This window comes from Bufo bufo, chromosome 1, assembly GCF_905171765.1.
Source record: "Bufo bufo chromosome 1, aBufBuf1.1, whole genome shotgun sequence".
In the NCBI taxonomy this organism is placed as follows: domain Eukaryota; kingdom Metazoa; phylum Chordata; class Amphibia; order Anura; family Bufonidae; genus Bufo; species Bufo bufo.
Window position 1 is genome coordinate 264,373,332 of NC_053389.1, and position 21,270 is coordinate 264,394,601.

Consider the following 21,270-nt stretch of genomic DNA (forward strand, 5'->3'; position numbering starts at 1 on the left):
CCAGACTCCATTTTAAATGATCTCTGGCCTAGTGAAAACGCCTGATCTTGTGGATCTTGCTTAAAAATGGCTTCTTCTTTGCACTGTAGAGTTTCAGCTGGCAACGGCGGATGGCACGGTGGATTGTGTTCACTGACAATGGTTTCTGGAAGTATTCCTGAGCCCATTCTGTGATTTCCTTTACAGTAGCATTCCTGTTTGTGGTGCAGTGTCGTTTAAGGGCCCGGAGATCACGGGCATCCAGTATGGTTTTACGGCCTTGACCCTTACGCACAGAGATTGTTCCAGATTCTCTGAATCTTCGGATGATGTTATGCACAGTTGATGATGATAGATGCAAAGTCTTTGCAATTTTTCGCTGGGTAACACCTTTCTGATATTGCTCCACTATCTTTCTACGCAACATTGTGGGAATTGGTGATCCTCTACCCATCTTGGCTTCTGAGAGACACTGCCACTCTGAGAAGCTCTTTTTATACCCAATCATGTTGCCAATTGACCTAATTAGTGTTAATTGGTCTTCCAGCTCTTCGTTATGCTCAAATTTACTTTTTCCAGCCTCTTATTGCTACTTGTCCCAACTTTTTTGGGATTTGTTGACACCGTGAAAATTGGAATCAACGTATTTTTCCTTTAAAATGATACATTTACTCGGATTAAACGTTTGATCTGTCATCTACGTTCTATTACAAATAAAATATTGACATTTGCCATCTCCACATCATTGCATTCAGTTTTTATTCACAATTTGTTTAGTGTCCCAACTTTTTTTTTTTGAATCCGGTTTGTACCACACAGGCCCTGGTAGTTCAGTGTCGTAGTTCTTGAAATTTCCCTTGACATAAATCATTTACCTCAATCACATGCTGGACAGAGATCCACATTGCTATGTGTTCCCTAAAGATGGAAAAGGGAAGAGAACTGTACAAACTGCCTCAACTGTTCAGATAGAAAATACATTTTATTCCATATACAGTAGTCACAATCCATTAAATATGCATGACAAGTTGGTCAATCCTGAGCTCTTCCTGAACCTAGGCCCTGCCTGAACATGGATTTTACATGACTGTGGCTTCTTCTGGGGTAGTTGAGGTGATCTGCACTATTCTCTTTTTACATCTTTAGGGTACACAGATTAACAAGGTGGATCTCTGTCCAATTTAAAGAACAAGTTGTAATGGAGTAAATAATTCATGCCACAGGTAAAGTGCAAAAACTAAGATACTGAAATACAAATATAACCTTTGTGGTATTAAAAGTGGTAAGTGACTTTTTGTGGAACATTTAGATTTGATATGCACTATGTAGCCACAGGGTCTTCTGCAACAGTAGAATAGATGGCAGAGGGAAAAGAGTACTTCATGACTGCAGGATCATAGTTAATAGGGTTTTGTTTGTAGTCTGTTAGTTACCATTGAGACACAAAGGAATAACTGATCATGGCATGATCCTAAGTTCCTAGTCCTGGCAGAGGCCAGGCCTCATATGGATGGTGGCTCTCCATGTATGTCTGTGGAGGACAGTATTTATCCTTGTGTGTTATCAGTATAGAAACGGCAGCTCTTTAATTATCCAGTTTCAATCACTGTTGTAATGGAATAATCGTCATCCTGAGAAACTACATTATGTCAATGTACGTTAGTTTGCTGTCACTATATTAATTAGATTTCATGTAGAATTCTAGCAGAATCGTCCGACCGACTTACCATCTAATGTATACAGGGGTATCCACAACATCAGATGTTGGGAAGAGAAGCATTGGTCAGTTGAATTCGTTCTCACTGGACATAAGCCATCAGCAGATGTGTTTGGCAGCAGCTTACGCCCCTCTCCCCACTAAGAACACATTCACGCTCAGCTGTGCACATGTATGGGGTGGTGTATAAGGGAGTGTAGGGTCAGCTTAAAGGGGGTTTCCCATCTAAGACAATGGGGGCATATCGCTAGTATATGCCGACATATAAAAACAACCAAAGTAAAGAAGGGTGAACTGCGCATGCAAGTGTTGGCTCGGCTATTTCCGTCCCATGGAAGTGGATGGAAGCGGTGGCCCATTAATTTCTTTAGAGATTCCGAAAATAGCTGAGCGCTGGCTATTTTCAGTGGCCCGATAGGAACGCTTGGTGGTGGCTGGACCCGACACTGCCGGCCACCACTTTGCCAGCTTTGTTTTCAGCTGCATTTACAAGATAGATGTGGGTCCCAGAGGTGAGACCTATACCTATAAGACAATGGGGGCATATCCTAGCAATGTGCCCCCATTGTCTGAGATGGGAATACCCCTTTAAGTACTTTATGGACACTTATTTATGTTATGGAAATGTAGTAGTTATAGTTAATGTTTACGGTCAAGTGCAGGGGCAGTCTGGGAACCTAAAGTGGCCCTGAAAAAATTAAATAAATTAAAAGTGGCCCCATGTTGTAGGTGAGTCCATATTGACAGAAGGCGGGGCGACACAAATAGACAGGGTCAGCATACCCATAGCATAGCCATCACCATAGTGCAAAATACCGTCCCAGCAGAACCAGATACCACAGTGCAGCACAATATACTGTCCCAAAAGCTGTCATCATTAGCTGCCATTTTCCATCTCCTCCTCCAGTTGTCTCTGATTAAGGGCTTGTTCACACGACCGTGTCGTGTTTTGCGGACCGCAAATTGCGGATCCGCAAAACATGGATGCAGCCCGTGTGCCTTCCGCAATTTGTGGAACGGAATAGGAGGCCCATTATGGAGATGCCTATTTTTGTCCGCAAAATGGACAAGAATAGGACATGTCTCATAATTTTTGCGGGGTCACGGAAAGGAGCATCGGATGCGGACAGCACATGGAGTGTTGTCCGCATCTTTTGCGGACTCATTCAAATGAATGGTTCTGTATACGAACCGTATACGGAATGCTAAAACGGCCGGTATACGGAACGCAAAAAAACTTTAGTGTGAACAAGCCCTAAGAGATGAAGCAAGGAGTTTAGGAGGTGCGATGTGGGCCACAGCAATTGAATTTACCGACAAGCGCTCGTTATGTACCTGGCAGAGTGGAGGGCTTGGATGACCTCCCTGGGCATTGGCCCACCCGGATATTTCCCTGGTCAAGTGGGAAGATCATCTTAAAGTGAATTTCCACCCTTGAACACTGATTGGCTTAATAGATCAAAGATTCTGTGTTGATTCATTTCTTGATGTATCTTTGCAGCAATCAGAGCCCCATTTTTATATGTCTCTCTAAGGTCCCTTTCACACGAGCGAGTTTTCCGCGCGGGTGTAATGCGTGACGTGAACGCATAGCTCCCGCACTGAATCCTGACCCATTCATTTCAATGGGTCTGTGTACATGAGCGTTGTTTTCCACGCATCAGTTCTGCGTTGCGTGAAAATCGCAGCATGTTCTATATTCTGCATTTTTAACGCAGCCCTGGCCCCATAGAAGTGAATGGGGCTGCGTGAAAAACGCATTGCATCCGCAAGCAAGTGCGGGTGCGATGCGTTTTCCACTGATGGTTGCTAAGGCCCCTTTCACACGGGCGAGTTGCGATGCGTGAGGTGAACGCATTGCACCCGCACTGAATACCGACCCATTCATTTCTATGGGGCTGTTCACATGAGCGGTGATTTTCTCGCATCACTTGTGCGTTGCGTGAAAATCGCAGCATGCTCTATATTCTGCGTTTTTCACGCAACGCAGGCCCCATAGAAGTGAATGGGGTTGCGTTAAAATCGCAAGCATCCGCAAGCAAGTGCGGATGCGGTGCCATTTTCACGCATGGTTGCTAGGTGACAGTCTATTCACTGTATTATTTTCCCTTATAACATGGTTATAAGGGAAAATAATAGCATTCTGAATACAGAATGCTTAGTAGGTGATCAATTGAGGGTTAAAAAAAAATAAAAAAATTAACTCACCTTCTCCTCTTGTTCGCGTAGTTCCCGGTCTCTTCTTTACTTCTTTAATGATGAGCTGTGGGCTAAAGGACCTTTGGTGACGTCAGATCACATGCTCCAATCACATGGTCCATCACCGTGGTGATGGACCATGTGATTGGAGCATGTGATCTGACGTCACCACAGGTCCTAGCCGGTAGTTCATCATTATAGAAGTAAAGAAGAGACTGGGAACTACGTGAACAAGAGGAGAAGGTGAGTTAATTATTCTTTTTTTTAACCCTCAATTGATCACCTACTAAGCATTCTGTATTCAGAATGCTATTATTTTCCCTTATAACCATGTTATAAGGGAAAATAATAACATCTACACAACACCTAACCCAAGCCCGAATTTCTGTGAAGAAGTTCGGGTTTGGGTACCAAACATGCGCGATTTTTCTCACGCGAGGGCAAAACGCATTACAATGTTTTGCACTCGCGCGGAAAAATCACGGGTGTTCCCGCAACGCACCCGCACATTTTCCCGCAACGCCCGTGTGAAAGAGGCCTAAGAGATGTTGTTTGTAAACATTCCGTTTTTTATCACGCGCGTGAAAAACGCATCAAAACGCATTGCACCCGCGCGGAAAAAACTGAACAACTAAACGCAACCGCAGACAAAACTGACTGAACTTGCTTGCAAAATAGTGCAAGTTTCACTGAACGCACTCTGAACGCATCCGGCACCAAACCGCAACGCCCGTGTGAAGCCAGCCTACATCTCCTGCATAGATAAATTCTGGCTACTTGGAACTACCACTAGAGGAAGCATAGGAGCTTATTGCATACAGTGTGCATAAACAGTATGCAGTAAAAGCTCCTGAGATCCCAAGTGGTAGCTGCAGGGAGACAGACTTAGATCCTTTTTTTTTTCAAGAAGTTTGAAGCTATGTATCAGAAATTTCAAAGCAGGGCTAAATATTTGTTGGTGGGCTATGGCCATATTTTCAGTCTCACAAGCTCACACTCAAAAAATGCACTATATACTAAGAAATTAATATTGCTAGTTTTACCTGAGCTTCTCCGTGTCAGTCCTGTGTGCTCTGTCATAACAGAGGGGAAGACATTCGGTGATGAAGTAATAGTCCGTGCAGTTGAAGATGATGGAATGTCTGTCTTGGTAAGTGGTGATAGTGGTTGTGATGTATTATTAGTAATGAGTGGAGGTGGTTGAGTAGTTGCCTCCACAGATATAGTTAATGGATTGGTTGAGACATAGGACGGTCCTGAAGTAGTCTGAACAGATGTTGGTGTTGGAAGTGCTTGAGATGTCTTCATGGTTGTGGGTGCTTCAGTAGTAGTTTGAACTGTTGTTGTCGGTGCTAAAAAAAAAGTGCATTATGTTTTTGTAAGAACCTAAAATAAATTCATAGTATGACTGGTCAGATACATTTAAGTCATAGGACTACTGCTCTACTCTAGGGGTAACTAGTTAATAAAGTTGCAGGATGTATCATCTTTAAGGTCTAATAGCTTATTTGTGAATCAATCCAAAAGAAGATGACTGTAGTGACAAGTGGTTGTCTTCTGCTGTATCTTTGAAGACTACTACAGAAACTTATCCTTTGGTGGGTCAGTCCAACTTTGTCCCACAACAGTTGGTGCCAGATAAGCAGTGCCACATTACGGCTGTGTATTGTATAGATAATTTCAGGCAGGTCATGCTTGATATTCAAGAGCATCACTGCTAACGGTACTTGCTCCAGATTCTAAAGCTCTAGTCTTCTGCCTATCCCACTGCACCTTATTGGTGACTACCTTAGATTTTAAGATCCATGGCAGGTGCACTATTTGCATTCATTAATTTACATTCATAAAGGCACTATGTGAATTGATATCACCTAAGGAGAAAGTTTATAGGTTGAATTATTGGAGCCAATCAACTTGCCACCATTTTTTTTAAGTACATTAATCCCAATACAGTAATATCAATCACATTAATTAAATTATTTTAATAAATTACCTTTTTCAACTGTAAGCTGTATGTTGTTCTTCTCATCGTTAAACCACCCCTTATGTTCGATACGGCAGCAGTAGGTGCCAGTATCTCCAAGGCTTGCTTGATCGATGGTGAGAGACACTATCCCTTGTCTGATTTTATGCTTGAGCTGGTAGCGTGAAGATGATCGAAAAGTGACCTTGAAACCATCAGTCCAGATGAGTTGTTGATTGCACTTTGAATTTGGGCAACTGCCTTGTCCCCAGCACATACTGGTGAGGTCGCTGCTTCGGCTAACTTTGTACGAACATGGCAAAGTAACAGGTTGTCCTTCGATTCCTTTTACTGTTTTTTGACATAGCACAGTGACTGCAAGAAAGACAAATATAAAAATACCATGATAAATGGTAACATCATCACAGCCTGGCCCGGTCAAAGTGGAGAGGGTGCTGCAGACACAGAGAGAGCAGAGCCTCTAGGTGGACATCAATGCCACCATTGCTCCTAGAGGCTCGTTTGCATATATTAACCCCTTAGGCCTCTTTCGGACGGGCGTTGCGGGAAAATGTGCGGGTGCGTTACGGGAACACCCGCGATTTTTCCGCGCGAGTGCAAAACATTGTAATGCGTTTTGCACTCCCGTGAGAAAAATCGCGCATGTTTGGTACCCAAACCCGAACTTCTTCACAGAAGTTCGGGTTTGGGATCGGGGTTGTGTAGATTGTATTATTTTCCCTTATAACATGGTTATAAGGGAAAATAATAGCATTCTGAATACAGAATGCATAGTACAATAGGGCTGGAGGGGTTTAAAAAAAAAATAAAAAAAAATTAACTCACCTTAGTCCACTTGATAGCGCAGCCCGGCATCTCCTTCTGTCTCCTTTCTTCAGGACCTGGGTAAAGGACGTCACTCCGGTCGTCACATGGTCCATCACATGATTCATCACCATGGTAAAAGATCATGTGATGGATCATGTGATGACCGGAATGACGTCACCACAGGTCCTTTACCCAGGTCCTGAAGAAAAGAGACAGAAGGAGATGCCAGGCAGCGCGAACAAGTAGACTAAGGTGAGTTAAATTATTTATTTATTTATTTTAACCCCTCCAGCGCTATTTTACTATGCATTCTGTATTCAGAATGCTATTATTTTCCCTTATAACCATGTTATAAGGGGAAATAATAATGATCGGGTCTCCATCCCGATCGTCTCCTAGCAACCGTGCGTGAAAATCGCACCGCATCCGCACTTGCTTGCGGATGCTTGCGATTTTCACGCAACCCCATTCACTTCTATGGGGCCTGCGTTGCGTGAAAAATGCAGAATATAGAGCATCCTGCGATTTTCCCGCAACGCACAAGTGATGCGTGAAAATCACCGCTTATGTGAACTGCCCCATAGAAATGAATGGGTCGGTAGTCAGTGCGGGTGCAATGCGTTCAACTCACACATCGCATCCGCGCGGAATACTCGCCCGTGTGAAAGGGGTGATGTGAGGCCGCACTGGCCACCAATGATGGGGGATTTGGAACGTGATTTTAATTAGGGGGGGGGGGGGGGAGGGGAGGCCGCACTGGCCACCAATGAATGTAATACAGGGGAGGGAGGGGGGGTCTGCCCCCTCCTGCCTGGCAGCACCTGATCTCTTACAGGGGGCTATGATACGCACAATTAACCCCTCAGGTGTGGCACCTGAGGGGTTAATTGTGCGGATCACAGCCCCCTGTAAGAGATCGGGTGCTGCCAGGCAGCAGGGGGCAGTCATGTACACAATTCGTAGGATATTCTAACTTGAAGCGTCCCCATCACTATGGGAACGCCTCTGTGTTAGAATATACTGTCGGATCTGAGTTTCACGATCTAACTCAAATCCGATGGTATATTCTAACATAGAGGCGTTCCCATGGTGATGGGGACGCTTCAAGTTAAAATATACCATCGGATTGGAGAAAACTCTGATCCTATGGTATATTAACTCCTGACTTTACATTCAAAGTCAATGGGGGACGGATCCGTTTGCAATTGCACCATATTGTGTCAATGTCAAACGGATCCGTCCACATTGACTTGCATTGTAAGTCAGGACGGATCCAGTTGGCTCCGCACGGCCAGGCGGACACCAAAACGACTTTTTTTTCATGTCCGTGGATCCTCCAAAAATCAAGGAAGACCCACAGACGAAAAAAACGGTCATGGATCACGGACCAATGGAACCCCGTTTTGCGGACCGTGAAAAAATACTGTCGTGTGCATGAGGCCATTTTTTACGGTGTTCATCTGAGGGGTTAGTTCATATGATATTTTTATAGAGCCGGTCGATACGGACGCGCGATACCTAATATGTATACTTTTTTTTATTTATGTAAGTTTTACACAATAATATCATTTTTGAAACAAAGAAAAAATCATATTTTAGTGTCTCCATATTCTGAGAGCCATAGTTTTTTCAGTTTTTGAGCGATTATCTTAGGTAGGGTCTCATTTTTTGTGGGATGAGATGACGGTTTGAGTGGCACTATTTTAGGGTGCATATGACTTTTTGATCGCTTGCTATTACACTTTTTGTGATGTAAGGTGACCAAAAATTGTTTATTTAGCACAGTTTTTTTTTTTTTTTTTTTACGGTCGTCATCTGAGGGGTTAGTTCATATGATATTTTTATAGAGACGGTCAATACGGACGCGGCGATACCTAATATGTATACTTTTCTTTTATTTATGTAAGTTTTACACAATAATATCATTTTTGAAACAAAAAAAAATCATATTTTAGTGTCTCCATATTCTGAGAGCCATAGTTTTTTCAGTTTTTGAGCGATTATCTTAGGTAGGGTCTCATTTTTTGCGGGATGAGATGACGTTTTGAGTGGCACTATTTTAGGGTGCATATGACTTTTTGATCGCTTGCTATTACACTTTTTGTGATGTAAGGTGACAAAAAATGGTTTATTTAGCACAGTTTTTATTTTTTTATTCTTTTACGGTGTTCATCTCAGGGGTTAGGTCATGTGATATTTTTATAGAGCCGGTCGATACGGACGCGGCGATACCAAATGTAAATGTAAATGTAAATTTTTATTTTATTTATGTAAGTTTTACACAATAACAGCTTTTTTAAAACAAAAAAAATGACGTTTTAGTGTCTCCATATTCTGAGCCATAGTTTTTTATTTTTTGGGTGATTGTCTCAGGTAGGGGCTCATTTTTTGTGGGATGAGGTGACGGTTAGATTGGTACTATTTTGGTGGGCAAACGCCTTTTTAAATCGCTTGCTGTTGTACTTTTTGTGATGTAAGGTGACAAAAAAATGGTTTATTTAGCACAGTTTTTATTTTTTACGGTGTTCATCTGAGGGGTTAGGTCATGTGATATGTTTATAGAGCCGGTCGATACGGACACGGCGATACCTAATATGTATACTTTTTTTCCCCCCTATTTTTTACCAATTTTTTTTTACTTTATTAGGGGAAAATGACGTTTTTGTTTATTTTTACTTGAAACTTTTAATTTTTTGTGGGGAAAACTTTATTTTTTCAAGGCATCGAGCTGCCTTCCATGCCATCGGGTCACCCCTACAGCCGCATGGGGACCCGATGGCACCGCCGCCCGCCGGATAAGGTAAAGGTCTGAATTGACCTGCGGTTTGCGGCGATCGCCGATGCGGGGGGGTCACATGACCCCCCCCCCCCCCGGCGTTGTGACAGGATGCCCGCTGAATGATTTCAGCGGACATCCTGTTCCGCTTAACCCCCGCAGGACCGCAATGTCGTTTTAAAGTTAGGATGTACCGGTACTGGGTCCTTAAGGACTCGGCAAACATGGCGTACCGGTAAGCCCTAAGTCCCTAAGGGGTTAAGGGGTTTTCTCACCAATGCGGCCACATATGACCATGGGACCAATACAGAGGACTTCAGCTGACAAGCGCACATGTAACAGGTCAGCCAGTTCCATAGGTACAAATCTGCTGACAGATGCCCTTTAACCCCTTCCCAACTGCTTAACATAAATTTACATCAGCGGTTGGTTATAGCCGCCAGGTGAATGCTGTTTTAAGTTAACCTGGTCTATCTTCTCTGTCTGTACTCCAGTCAAGTTCCCAGCCTGCCTGCCTTAGGCCAGGATCACGTCACTGTTTAGTTTTCCATTCTTCTGATCTGTCAGAACAGAAAGAAAAAAAAGAATCCTGTATTTTGGTCATCTGTTATGCTCAGTTAGGGCTCATTCAGACTACTGTGTCTGTTTAGTGGTCCGCAAATTGTGGATCCGCAAAACACAGACACTGTCCATGTGCGTTCTGCATTTTGCGGAACGGCCAGCCCTATGATAGAAATGCCTATTCTTGTCTGCAATTGTGGACAAGAATAAGACATGTTCTATATTTTTTGCGGGGCCACAGAACGGAAGTACGGATGCGGACAGCACACTGTGTGCTGTCCACATCTTTTGCGGACGCATTTAAATGAATGGGTCTGCATCTGTCCCGCAAAATTGCGGAATGGATGCAGACACAAATATACGGTCATCTGAATGAGTCCTTATGTACATTTTGCATATGTTTGAGCCATTTCCGCCTGAGATCCATTATTTTAGACTGAAAAAAGTCCTACACAAAGTATTTTTTTCTATCTAAAACAATGGATCTCAGACGGAAATGGCTAAAACGGATGCCAAATGTGCATAACTGAGCATACTGGATGCATAAAACACAAGATCCGATGGATCAGAAGAATGGAAAACTAAACGGTGATGTGAACCTGGCCTTACAGGTATCTGTGTCTCACTACTACCCGCAAGTTTTTCCTGTGTGTACGTTAACTGTGCACTGCTTGGATCTCTTAAACCAGCATTCAAGTCTTGGTGCCTGTTCAGACTGTACCTGCAGTTTTCCTGTGTTTTTGGTGCATTTTCTATATCCATTGCTCCCCTGCTTGCACCAGAGTCCCTGACCCCAGCAGGTCATCTGCCAACTACACCGGGACTATCCCAGGCGGTTGCAGTCGATGTCCAGATACCTGTATAGGGGTTAAAGGCTAAATACCAGCAAAGCGCAAGAATTTTGGCGTAGGCTTAGCCCTACGCCAAAATGGTTAGTTGCCACAATGGATTCACACTCACTGATCCGTAGCAATAGGTATCTAACTGCAGTCAGTTGTCAGAAGTTTCACTTTAGACCATTGTATGTTTAGCCATTACTATGCATTCTCTGTACTATACACTCACCTAAAGAATTATTAGGAACACCTGTTCTATTTCTCATTAATGCAATTATCTAGTCAACCAATCACATGGCAGTTGCTTCAATGCATTTAGGGGGGTGATCCTGGTCAAGACAATCTCCTGAACTCCAAACTGAATTTCAGAATGGGAAAGAAAGGTGATTTAAGCAATTTTGAGCGTGGCATGGTTGTTGGTGCCAGACGGGCCGGTCTGAGTATTTAACAATCTGCTCAGTTACTGGGATTTTCACGCACAACCATTTCTAGGGTTTACAAAGAATGGTGTGAAAAGGGAAAAACATCCAGTATGCGGCAGACCTGTGGGCAAAAATGCCTTGTGGATGCTAGAGGTCAGAGGAGAATGGGCCGACTGATTCAAGCTGATAGAAAAGCAACGTTGACTGAAATAACCACTCGTTACAACCGAGGTATGCAGCAAAGCATTTGTGAAGCCACAACACGCACAACCTTGAGGCGGATGGGCTTCAACAGCAGAAGACCCCACCGGGTACCACTCATCTCCACTACAAATAGAAAAAAAGAGGCTACAATTTGCACGAGCTCACCAAAATTGGACTGTTGAAGACTGGAAAAATGTTGCCTGGTCTGATGAGTCTCGATTTCTGTTGAGACATTCAAATGGTAGAGTCCGAATTTGGCGTAAACAGAATGAGAACATGTGTTCATCCTCTGTTGGCTACTTCCAGCAGGATAATGCACCATGTCACAAAGCTCGAATCATTTCAAATTGGTTTCTTGAACATGACAATGAGTTCACTGTACTAAAATGGCCCCCAAAGTCACCAGATCTCAACCCAATAGAGCATCTTTGGGATGTGGTGGAACGGGAGCTTCGTGCCCTGGATGTGCATCCCTCAAATCTCCATCAACTGCAAGATGCTATCCTATCAATATGGGCCAACATTTCTAAAGAATGCTATTAGCACCTTGTTGAATCAATGCCACGTAGAATTAAGGCAGTTCTGAAGACAAAAGGGGGTCCAACACCATATTAGTATGGTGTTCCTAATAATTCTTTAGGTGAGTGTATATTCTCTGAGAGTGAAATGTTTGGAATTTTCTTAGGCTGTAAAAATGTTAAAAACAGGAAGCTAATGTAATCAACAAAATATGAAGAGATAGTTGAATCCTGGCTCCATAATGGCTGCCATATAAAAACCTAACTTCCTTGGGAGGACACTGAAGAAGAGAGAAAGTGTAAATCAGCAAATTCACTTCCTTACATGTAATAAGGAAGTTTCATAAGTATGAAAAGTAAAAAAGAAACACAAAATACCTCAAGTGTAAGCCACTTGACCTGAAACAATTTCACATGCTAGCACTTTGATTGTAGCTTTGGGTTATGTGTCAGTGGATGAGGGTCCTGAACAATGCCAATATTAAGATATCGGGTGAACTTCTCTAAACATATGTAAGATATAGGAAAGATATGTGCTATCCGCAATGGAAAGAGCAAGATGGAATCTTGAAGATCATTTGTTGTGTTTATAATTCATGATCCCCCAATTTATAGCACCCTTAGGTTACATTTCCATCTTACAGTAATTTATCCTGGGCTATCATGGGGGATCATAAGCATATACACGGTATTGGCTTTATTTGTATTGTACTACTTTACATTTGTACTACATGTAGTACACTGTTATCTACTTGTGCTTCAGCACTGGAATGGTTGGACTTTCTAAAGTTGCATTTTTTTTTAAATATATTTTTTGTATTCTCCTCCTTCTTAAATCCATTTCTCAGTTTAGTTGTACAATCGCTTTACAAGACTGTTTAGAGAGAAAATGCCAATAATGTACATGCTACCTCATATATACTGCCTCCCAAGTGTCCCTCACAAGTTAATGGACATACATGCCACAATGCTGGGCTAGTCATAAGTTAGCATGGGGGCTATACTGCAATACTGTTATACTTACTACATCTTCACCCTGTATAGCATATTCCTCAAGGCTATAAATAAAGTTGTCCAGGAGGACCTTTTGGCCGAAGCACACAAAGGGCTGGGAGATGCCACAGCTGCGGATATGGAGGAAAGGCCAGCCACACATTGCATGGTAGTTAGCTAGCAAGTGGAGGTGAGTGACCCTTGTGAATTGGTGCATTACCTCAGGGACTATGGCAGAGAAGCAATAACACACTGAACAGATGGGGAGTACTGAGCAAACGTAGCTGACTTGGACTTTCTAGCTGCCGTACCTATTGAGCGTTAAGTGGGCCTGAGATAAGCCAGTTGAGGATCAGTTTGTTGTGGTAAGAAATGCATGTGTAAAGAGTGGTATAATGGACTGTGACAGTGAAGATAGTTGTTGTGTGTACAGTACTGGGGAGAATCTGTGGCTTGCAATAAACAGCAAAGTCATCTTCACAGTGTTGTTGTCACCCACGGAAATTGGGTACAATTTCAGAAACTTGTTGCTAGAGTAGATAAACAGCCTGATAGAGTGAATAAGCCTGTTGCCACAAATAACAACTGTGGGAGGAATATATCACAGACTTACACCAGAAAACTGGCCTTAAAAAATTCACGTTTTAGCGCAAGCCTCATTTGGGAAAAATGTGAAACTTTTGGTTGTTTCCTGCTGCCGATGCCACTTCCTCAGAAAGTGGGTGGGCTTAGCAGAGGGGGTGTGGCCTGTCACAGCCCACCAAATATACTCCATTACCTGGTAAATTGTAACTCAAATCTATATCAGCTCATAGCTGGCGTAGATCTAGCTTTCTGGCACATGGACAGCAAGCACAGCGTGGCCTATCGCGCAAAGGGGGCGGAGCTATATTGTATAAACATCCGGTCTTTTGGCAGCCGCTTTACAGCCGCACAAGTGCCGGTGGTGTTGCCTCTGAAAGAGTGGGGCCACACTAGGCTGCTAGAAATGTAATTTGGTATAAGATCTCTTAGCCTTGCAGACATAAAATATTTTATTGTCAGGGCCTCCTCAACAGTATTATAGAATGACATATACAGAGACACTGTAGGGAATGACTGGGGCAGCTGCGAGAGAGCGATCTTGACTAGCATCAGGAGTAAGGATTTCATGGGAGGAGAGGGTTGCGAAGTTGCATGGGGGACCCCGTTCAAAAATTTGCGTGGGGCCCAGTAAATTCTAGTTACGCTCCCAAGTTTAATGTTATGATACCCGCAAAATCCAACTGGAGTAAATGCTGTAAAAGAGCAGTAAGGGGGAGACACTTGACTGGTCACATTGCAGCGCACTAAAATGAGCCCATCACTCAGCAGGAAGAGGGTAGGGAGAAGAGACAAAAACGATGCAGCCCCAGAACATTGATCTTGACGATTACACCTTGATTGACCTCTGCTCCATGCAGGATTAATTAGTCATGCCTGCTCTTCATGAATGGAATAAATTAGCGCAAGAATTGCTATCTGATATTAATCTATCAGAACCGATTTCCTTAAAGGTGTTGTCCGTGCTACAGATATTGATGACTTATCCTTAGTATAGGTCATATATACCAGATTGGAAGGGGTCCGACTCCCAGTATTCCCCGCGATCAGCTGTTTAGAGGGGCCGTGGCGCTCATATGAGTGCTGTGTCCTCTTCAGCGTTTACCTGCACTCCGTCTAGTGGTGGCACAGTGTAATTACAGATTCCTCTCCTATTCACTTTAAACAGCTGTTCGGTAGGGGTGCGGACCCTCAACGATCTGATATTGATGACCTGTTCTGAGCATAGGTCATCATTATCTATAGCTTCTTTAAGACAAAATGATAGATTTAAAGCATGAACTAAAATTCATCCAAGAAGGAAGTAACAAGTCATCCAAGAAGTGATAAAACCTCTCAGAACATCATCCAAAGAACTGAAACCAACTCACCTCAAGGCTTTAAATAATACATTGCAATTAGTGTTGATCGAATAGAAATCCACAAAGTGGACTTTGATCCGAATTTCAGGGAAAATTCGATTCACCGCGAAGCCGAATTTCCTCATGCTTCATGATAACTAATCGGTTTTCCCTGAATGGTGATAAAAAATGTAAATAATCATACTTACCTCATCCGTTTGAGTGCAAAGAGCTGGCTGCTGCCATCTTGATTGAAGATCCCTTGCAAAATGCCGTGCGCGGTGACGTATGACGTCACCACGCCGGCCGTCGTGTTGACATCATCATGGGCCGTGCAAGATTTCTCGCTAGATCTTCCATCACGATGGTGGCGGCCGACTCTTCGCAATCAAATGGATGAGGTAAGAATGATTTTATCAATTTTTTATTTTACACTGTAATATAAATTTCAGATGCCGCGATCAGCTATGAACGCGGCATCTGAAGGGTACAATCCGCTGCTCCCTGCAGTGGCGGATTATAATTGGGGCGTTTGGGTCTGTAGCCCCGGGCCTGGCATTGCTGTGGGGCCCAAAGCCGACCCAAACGCCCACAAACTACAGAGGGGCATGGGAGCGCATAGTTCCCTGCCCCGCCACCATCCGCCGATCACCGCCATAGGCTTCAGGCCTAGTAGGCCTGAAGCCTATGCGGTAGTATAAACCTTGACGTGTGTGTGCAGAGTGAGCGCCGACTGGGGGAGAATGTGGGGGCCAAATAATATTGTGGGGGCAAATTACTACCATGGGGTAATGAATACTGTGAGGGCAGTGTGGAGAAATTAATACTGTGGGGGCAGTGTGGGGGGCAAATTACTTAATGGATGGCAGTGTCGGGGCAAATTAACTAATGGGGGCAGTGTGGGGGGTTATTACTTGATGGGGCAGTGTGTGGGGCAAATTACTTAATGAAAGGCAATGTGGAGGGCAAATTACTTAATGAAGGGCAGTGTGGAGGGCAAATTACTTAATGAAGAGCAGTGTGGGGGCAAATTATTTAATGAAGGGCAGTGTTGGGGGCAAATTTCTTAATGGGTGGAAGTGTGGGGGCAAATTACTATATGAATGGCAGTGTCGGGGCAAATTATTTAATGGATGGCAGTGTCAGGGCAAATTATCTAATGGGGGGCAGTGTGGGGGGCTATTACTTGATGGGGCAGTGTAGGGGGCAAATTACTTTGTGGGGGGAATTACTACATGGGAGGCAGTGTGGAAGAAATTACTATATGTAGCAGTGTGGGGAAAATTAATATATGTAGCAGTGTGGGGGGAATTACTATATGTAGCAGTGTGGGGGAAATTACTATATGTAGCAGTGTGGGGGGGAATTACTATATGTAGCAGTGTGGGGGGAATTACTATATGGGGCAGTGTGGGGGAAATTACTATATGTAGCAGTGTGGGGGAAATTAATATATGTAGCAGTGTGGGAGAAATTACTATATGGGGGCAGTGTGGGAGAAATTACTATATGGGGGCAGTGTGGGGGAAATTACTATATGTAGCAGTGTGGGGGGAATTACTATATGGAGCAGTGTGGGGGAAATGAATATATGTAGCAGTGTGGGGGAAATTACTATATGTAGCAGTGTGGGGGAAATTAATATATGTAGCAGTGTGGGAGAAATTACTATATGGGGCAGTGTTGGGGAAATTACTATATGGGGGTAGTGTGGGGAAATTACTGTATGGGGGTAGTGTGGGGGGAATTACTATATGGGGTAGTGTGGGGGAAATTACTGTATGGGGGAAATTACTATATGGAGCAGTGTGGGGGAAATTACCATATGGGGATAGTGTGGGGGAAATTACCATATGGGGATAGTGTGGGGGAAATTACTATATGGGGCAGTGTTGGGGAAATTACTATATGGGGGTAGTGTGGGGAAATTACTGTATGGGGGTAGTGTGGGGGGAATTACTATATGGGGTAGTGTGGGGGAAATTACTGTATGGGGGAAATTACTATATGGAGCAGTGTGGGGGAAATTACCATATGGGGATAGTGTGGGGGAAATTACCATATGGGGATAGTGTGGGGGAAATTACTATATGGGGCAGTGTGGGGGAAATTACTATATGGGGGCAGTGTGGGGGCGTTTCTATTAGGGGACATTATTTTTGGGGACACTATATAGGCATTATTACCTGGAGCACAATATAGGGTGTTATTATTACTGGGGGCATTCTAGAGGACATTATAACTGCTGTAGACACTATAGGGACCTTTGGGGTAATTCTTTCAGCCGCATCTCGTCTCTACAGAGTTTGTTATACAGACACGTTAAAGTTCTCATAATTGGGGTCATTTATCAAACTGGTGTAAAGTAGAACTGGGTTAGTTGCCCATAGCAACAGATTCCACCTTTCATTTTTGACAGCTCCTTTGGAAAATGAAAGGTGGAATTTGATTGGTTGCTATGGGCACCTAAACCAGTTGTACTTTACACCAGTTTGATAAATGACCCCAATTATGAGAACTCTAACGTGTCTGTGTAACAAACTCTGTAGAGACGAGATGCGGCTGAAAGAATTAGTCATGGCGGTCTGGGGCAAACGGAGGAGAAGAGGAAAGAGAAGATCTACATGACAGGAGATGTCTCAGAGGTATATGTAGAGCTGGCTCACCACTGTCACCTGCGTCTCATCTTCTCCTCTAAGTCTTTTTTTATCATAATCATATGTATTTTAAATTTGGCAACTAAAATTTTAATTTGTCACCTGCAGTCCTATGTAACAGCCCAGATAACAGTGATAGCTTTCTGTGTACAGATAATGTAGTAGATGTTCCATGCAGTCCTATGTAACACCCCACATAACACAATAGTTTACTGTGTTATGTGGGGTGCTACATAGGACTGCAGGTAACATCTATGAAATCTGTTCTCAGAGAGTAATGACACTCACACTCAGCTCTGCTACATCTGTTCATGGCCATCTGCATAGAAAATATGGCAGTCTACAATACATCTGCATGTCCCAAATTGTAGAACATTAACCTTTTGGCTCCCTGAGAGTCAGTAATGCATTCCAGCTCCCATGACAGTGATGAGGTTAAGTTGTTACCAGATCCTTCTAGACAGAATATGAGACCCCCTCAGTGTGGCCCCCTCTCCCTGTAAACCACACATTCCTTTATAGCCCCCTCATAGTGCTTATTTTTACTGCAGAACAATAGTTAACATTAATATTACAAACTCGCTATAAGTCTTTCTGTCTTTTTATGATCCACTCCTGATTATGGCTCACAAAACTGCGCCAGGAAACCTGACCGCGTGAACGCACGCTTATACAGTAGACTGGTGGGTGTACGTATGCCACACTAGGCGTAGAGGATGTCTTTTAAACAAATATAGATGTAGCAGAGCTGAATGACCGTGTGCATTCTGTATTCTGCAGAAATGAACAGCTGGCCCCTAATTGACCAGTCTTATCCTTGTCCATAATGCGGACAATAATAGGACATGTTCTATTTTTTTGTGGAATGGACACGGAGTTAGTGTTGAGCGAGCATGCTTGGCCGAATACTGTGTATGCTCAAGCACAATTGAACACAATACAAAATAAATGGGAGACCCGAGCATTAAACCAGGCACCCCCTGCTCTGAAGAATAGATGATATCTGGTTCACAGAAAAAGGTTAGAAATTGATGGAAACACCATTAAAATTGTTTGGAAACAGCATGGGGAGGATGTCCGGATGCGTCTTGGACTCCCATTACCTATGACATACAATAGACAACCACACAAAGGCTATATGCCAAAAGCCAGGTACAGATGTAGCCGGGGTAACACACACACTCAACTCAAAATTCTTAACTCATCGCGTTATCTTGAAACAAAAGCCATTGAAAAGCAATTGCTTAACGCATTTAGTTGCATTTAGTTTAGATAACATGTCTCATAAAGCATGTGTGTTAACCCTGCTACGTCCGTCCGTATGTGCAAGTCAACAATCTATCCATGAGACAGATACCAGCCAGCATACCTTACAATGGCAACCTTGTGCACTATGAGACATTCAAAACCAGCTCTCATCTGACTGAGAACCAGTAAGCCTCAAAGTTGCTTCATATCTGTTGGATGGCTTGGGTGGACCTGCGCACCTAGATCAATATCATTAGGGAGACAAAAAGTTTTCTGATTGTCCTAACATAATATTCAATAACCTTTCTATACAGTTTTCTTATGTACTTTGGTGCTTTGGTGCTCGATCAACACTACATGGAGTACTTTCCGTTTTTTTGTGTGAAATTAATGGTTCGACATACGGTCTGCAAAGAAAGCGGAACAGACAAGGAAAAAAAATACCTTTGTGTGCTTGAGCCCTAAGGCTTACTGACCTCAAAAGGTCCCTCTGCCTCACATAAGTTATCCAGTACCACAAAGTCATTCTATACTAATAATTCAACAACTAAAGTTCTATAATATATCCATTTGTCGCTACATTGTCTATATGCATTGTGAAGTGTTTGCTATTTGTGGGATTTTTGTTTTTGCTTAAAGTCGTATGTGGAGCCAAGGGGCGGCTATATTTAGGCTAGGTCTACACAACTACATTTTTTTGCGCGACATTTTGTTGCACCAATGTCGCGCGACAATTTTTATAATGGCAGTCTATGGTGTCGCACTGCAACATGCTGCCACTGCGACGCAACAGTCGCAGAAAATCCCTTCGAGATGGATTTTTCTGCGACTGTCGCGTCGCAATTACAGTATGTCGCATGTTGCAGTGCGACACCATAGACTGCCATTATAAAAATTGTTGCGCAACATTGGTGCAACAAAATGTCGCGTGACAAATGTTGCAGTGTAGTTGTGCCCTATGTCGCGTGACAAATGTTGTCGTGTAGACCTAGCCTTATGGAAACAGTCAAATGGGCTCTGTTACACAGTTTCCGTATGTCCCATAGAAGTGAATCTGAGCTCCGTGATGGTGAAGCACATGCGGGCCATTCTACGCCGTTTCCTTAGCTCCCATTCACGTCTATGCTGTTTCTGTAACTGCGACCACCTCGGCCACAGCATAAGACAGAAATTTCGATCTCAGCTATGAATGGTCAAAATTGGAATACCCCTTTAAGAAGTCATCTTGGTACATGAGTAACATTTAAATGTCAAGTTCCGCTCTACTACATCTGCAGCGACATTATTTCCAATCCCGTCTCCTACACCGATTCCGTCTACTAAGTCCTAATTACAATCTAAAAGTTTTGATGGGATCTGAAGGGATATCTCAAGCAACATTACAAGTAATGCAGAAAATACAGATGCAGCAACGTTGAGTATGCCAATATAGCAATCACAGTACATTTCCAACCATTATGGTTTTACATAGGAGGCCGCAAAACCTACTTAAGGTGGGTTCACACTAGCGTTAGGGATTCCGTTATGGCTTTCCGTTATAACGTGGTTATAACGGAAAATAACGGAATGCCCAGACAGAATGCAAAATGGAAGCCTTTAAAAGGCATTCCGTTTGCTTTCCATCCTAATCGAAGTCTATGGGAATCAAAGCGGATCCGTCTGGGTCCGGTTATGCAAGACAGAAAACAAAGTCCTGTCAACAGGACTTTGTTTTCCGTCTTGCATAACGGGACCCAGGCGGATCCGTTATGCATTCTCATAGACTTCTATTAGGACGGAATGCCTTTTAAAGGCTTCCGTTTTGCATTCTGTCTGGGCATTCCGTGGTTATAACGGAAAGCCAAAACGGAATCCCTAATGCTAGTGTGATTTGTAAAACAGTGAAATAACAAATTCAGCTCTGCTTCATCTGTTTGTATCAGTAAGTTCTCTTGAAAGGAAACAATGCAGTTATTTAAAGTTTTCGAAGGCATCGTACAAGACGGACGGTGAGAACTGATGAAATGTGGAGATGTTCTTACCTGAGCAGCTGAGCAGAAGGAAGGAAATTTGCAGATTCTCCCTCCAACTCATGCAGAACTTCATCCTGACTGCTGCGTGCTGGTCACTTCTGCAGGGACTGACAACTTATGATACAATACATGTAAGAGGTCACTCCCACATCCAGCTCATGTCATCCAGAACTACATACAATACAGAAGTATGCAGCATAGGGGACACGCGTATATGCATGTATGCAGACGTGTTCTAAGGGGGATATAATAAACCAACATGAATCTACAAAAGTAATCTGAGACAAAACCGCTTCTTCTGGTACCTCCATGACATCAGTGTTGGCTCTAGTGCCAAGCACACAGGGTGGGGGTGCTGGATTCACGTCCAGAGAGACTCCTTGCTTAGCGAAGAAATGTTATTCTCTAAAATGATGCTGAACAAGTTTATTCAGA

General features: G+C 43.3%; 1 protein-coding gene across 3 annotated transcripts in view; it reads right to left on the bottom strand.

Moving 5' to 3' along the window:
- LOC121007039 (T-cell immunoglobulin and mucin domain-containing protein 4-like) overlaps nucleotides 1-21,019 on the bottom strand; it is a 54,506-nt gene extending 33,487 nt beyond the window's left edge. Inside the window, exons 1-3 of one of the 3 annotated variants that reach the window (XM_040439187.1) lie at nucleotides 20,845-21,019; nucleotides 5,889-6,233; nucleotides 4,939-5,247 (exon numbers count right to left, since the gene is read on the bottom strand). In XM_040439187.1, coding sequence (XP_040295121.1) covers nucleotides 4,939-5,247; nucleotides 5,889-6,233; nucleotides 20,845-20,908 — 718 coding nt within the window. In that variant the 5' untranslated portion in view covers nucleotides 20,909-21,019. The remainder of the gene's footprint in view (nucleotides 1-4,938; nucleotides 5,248-5,888; nucleotides 6,234-20,844) is intronic. The other 2 variants (XM_040439189.1, XM_040439188.1) reach the window with 2 other exon arrangements.
- Nucleotides 21,020-21,270: the final 251 nt, after the last annotated feature.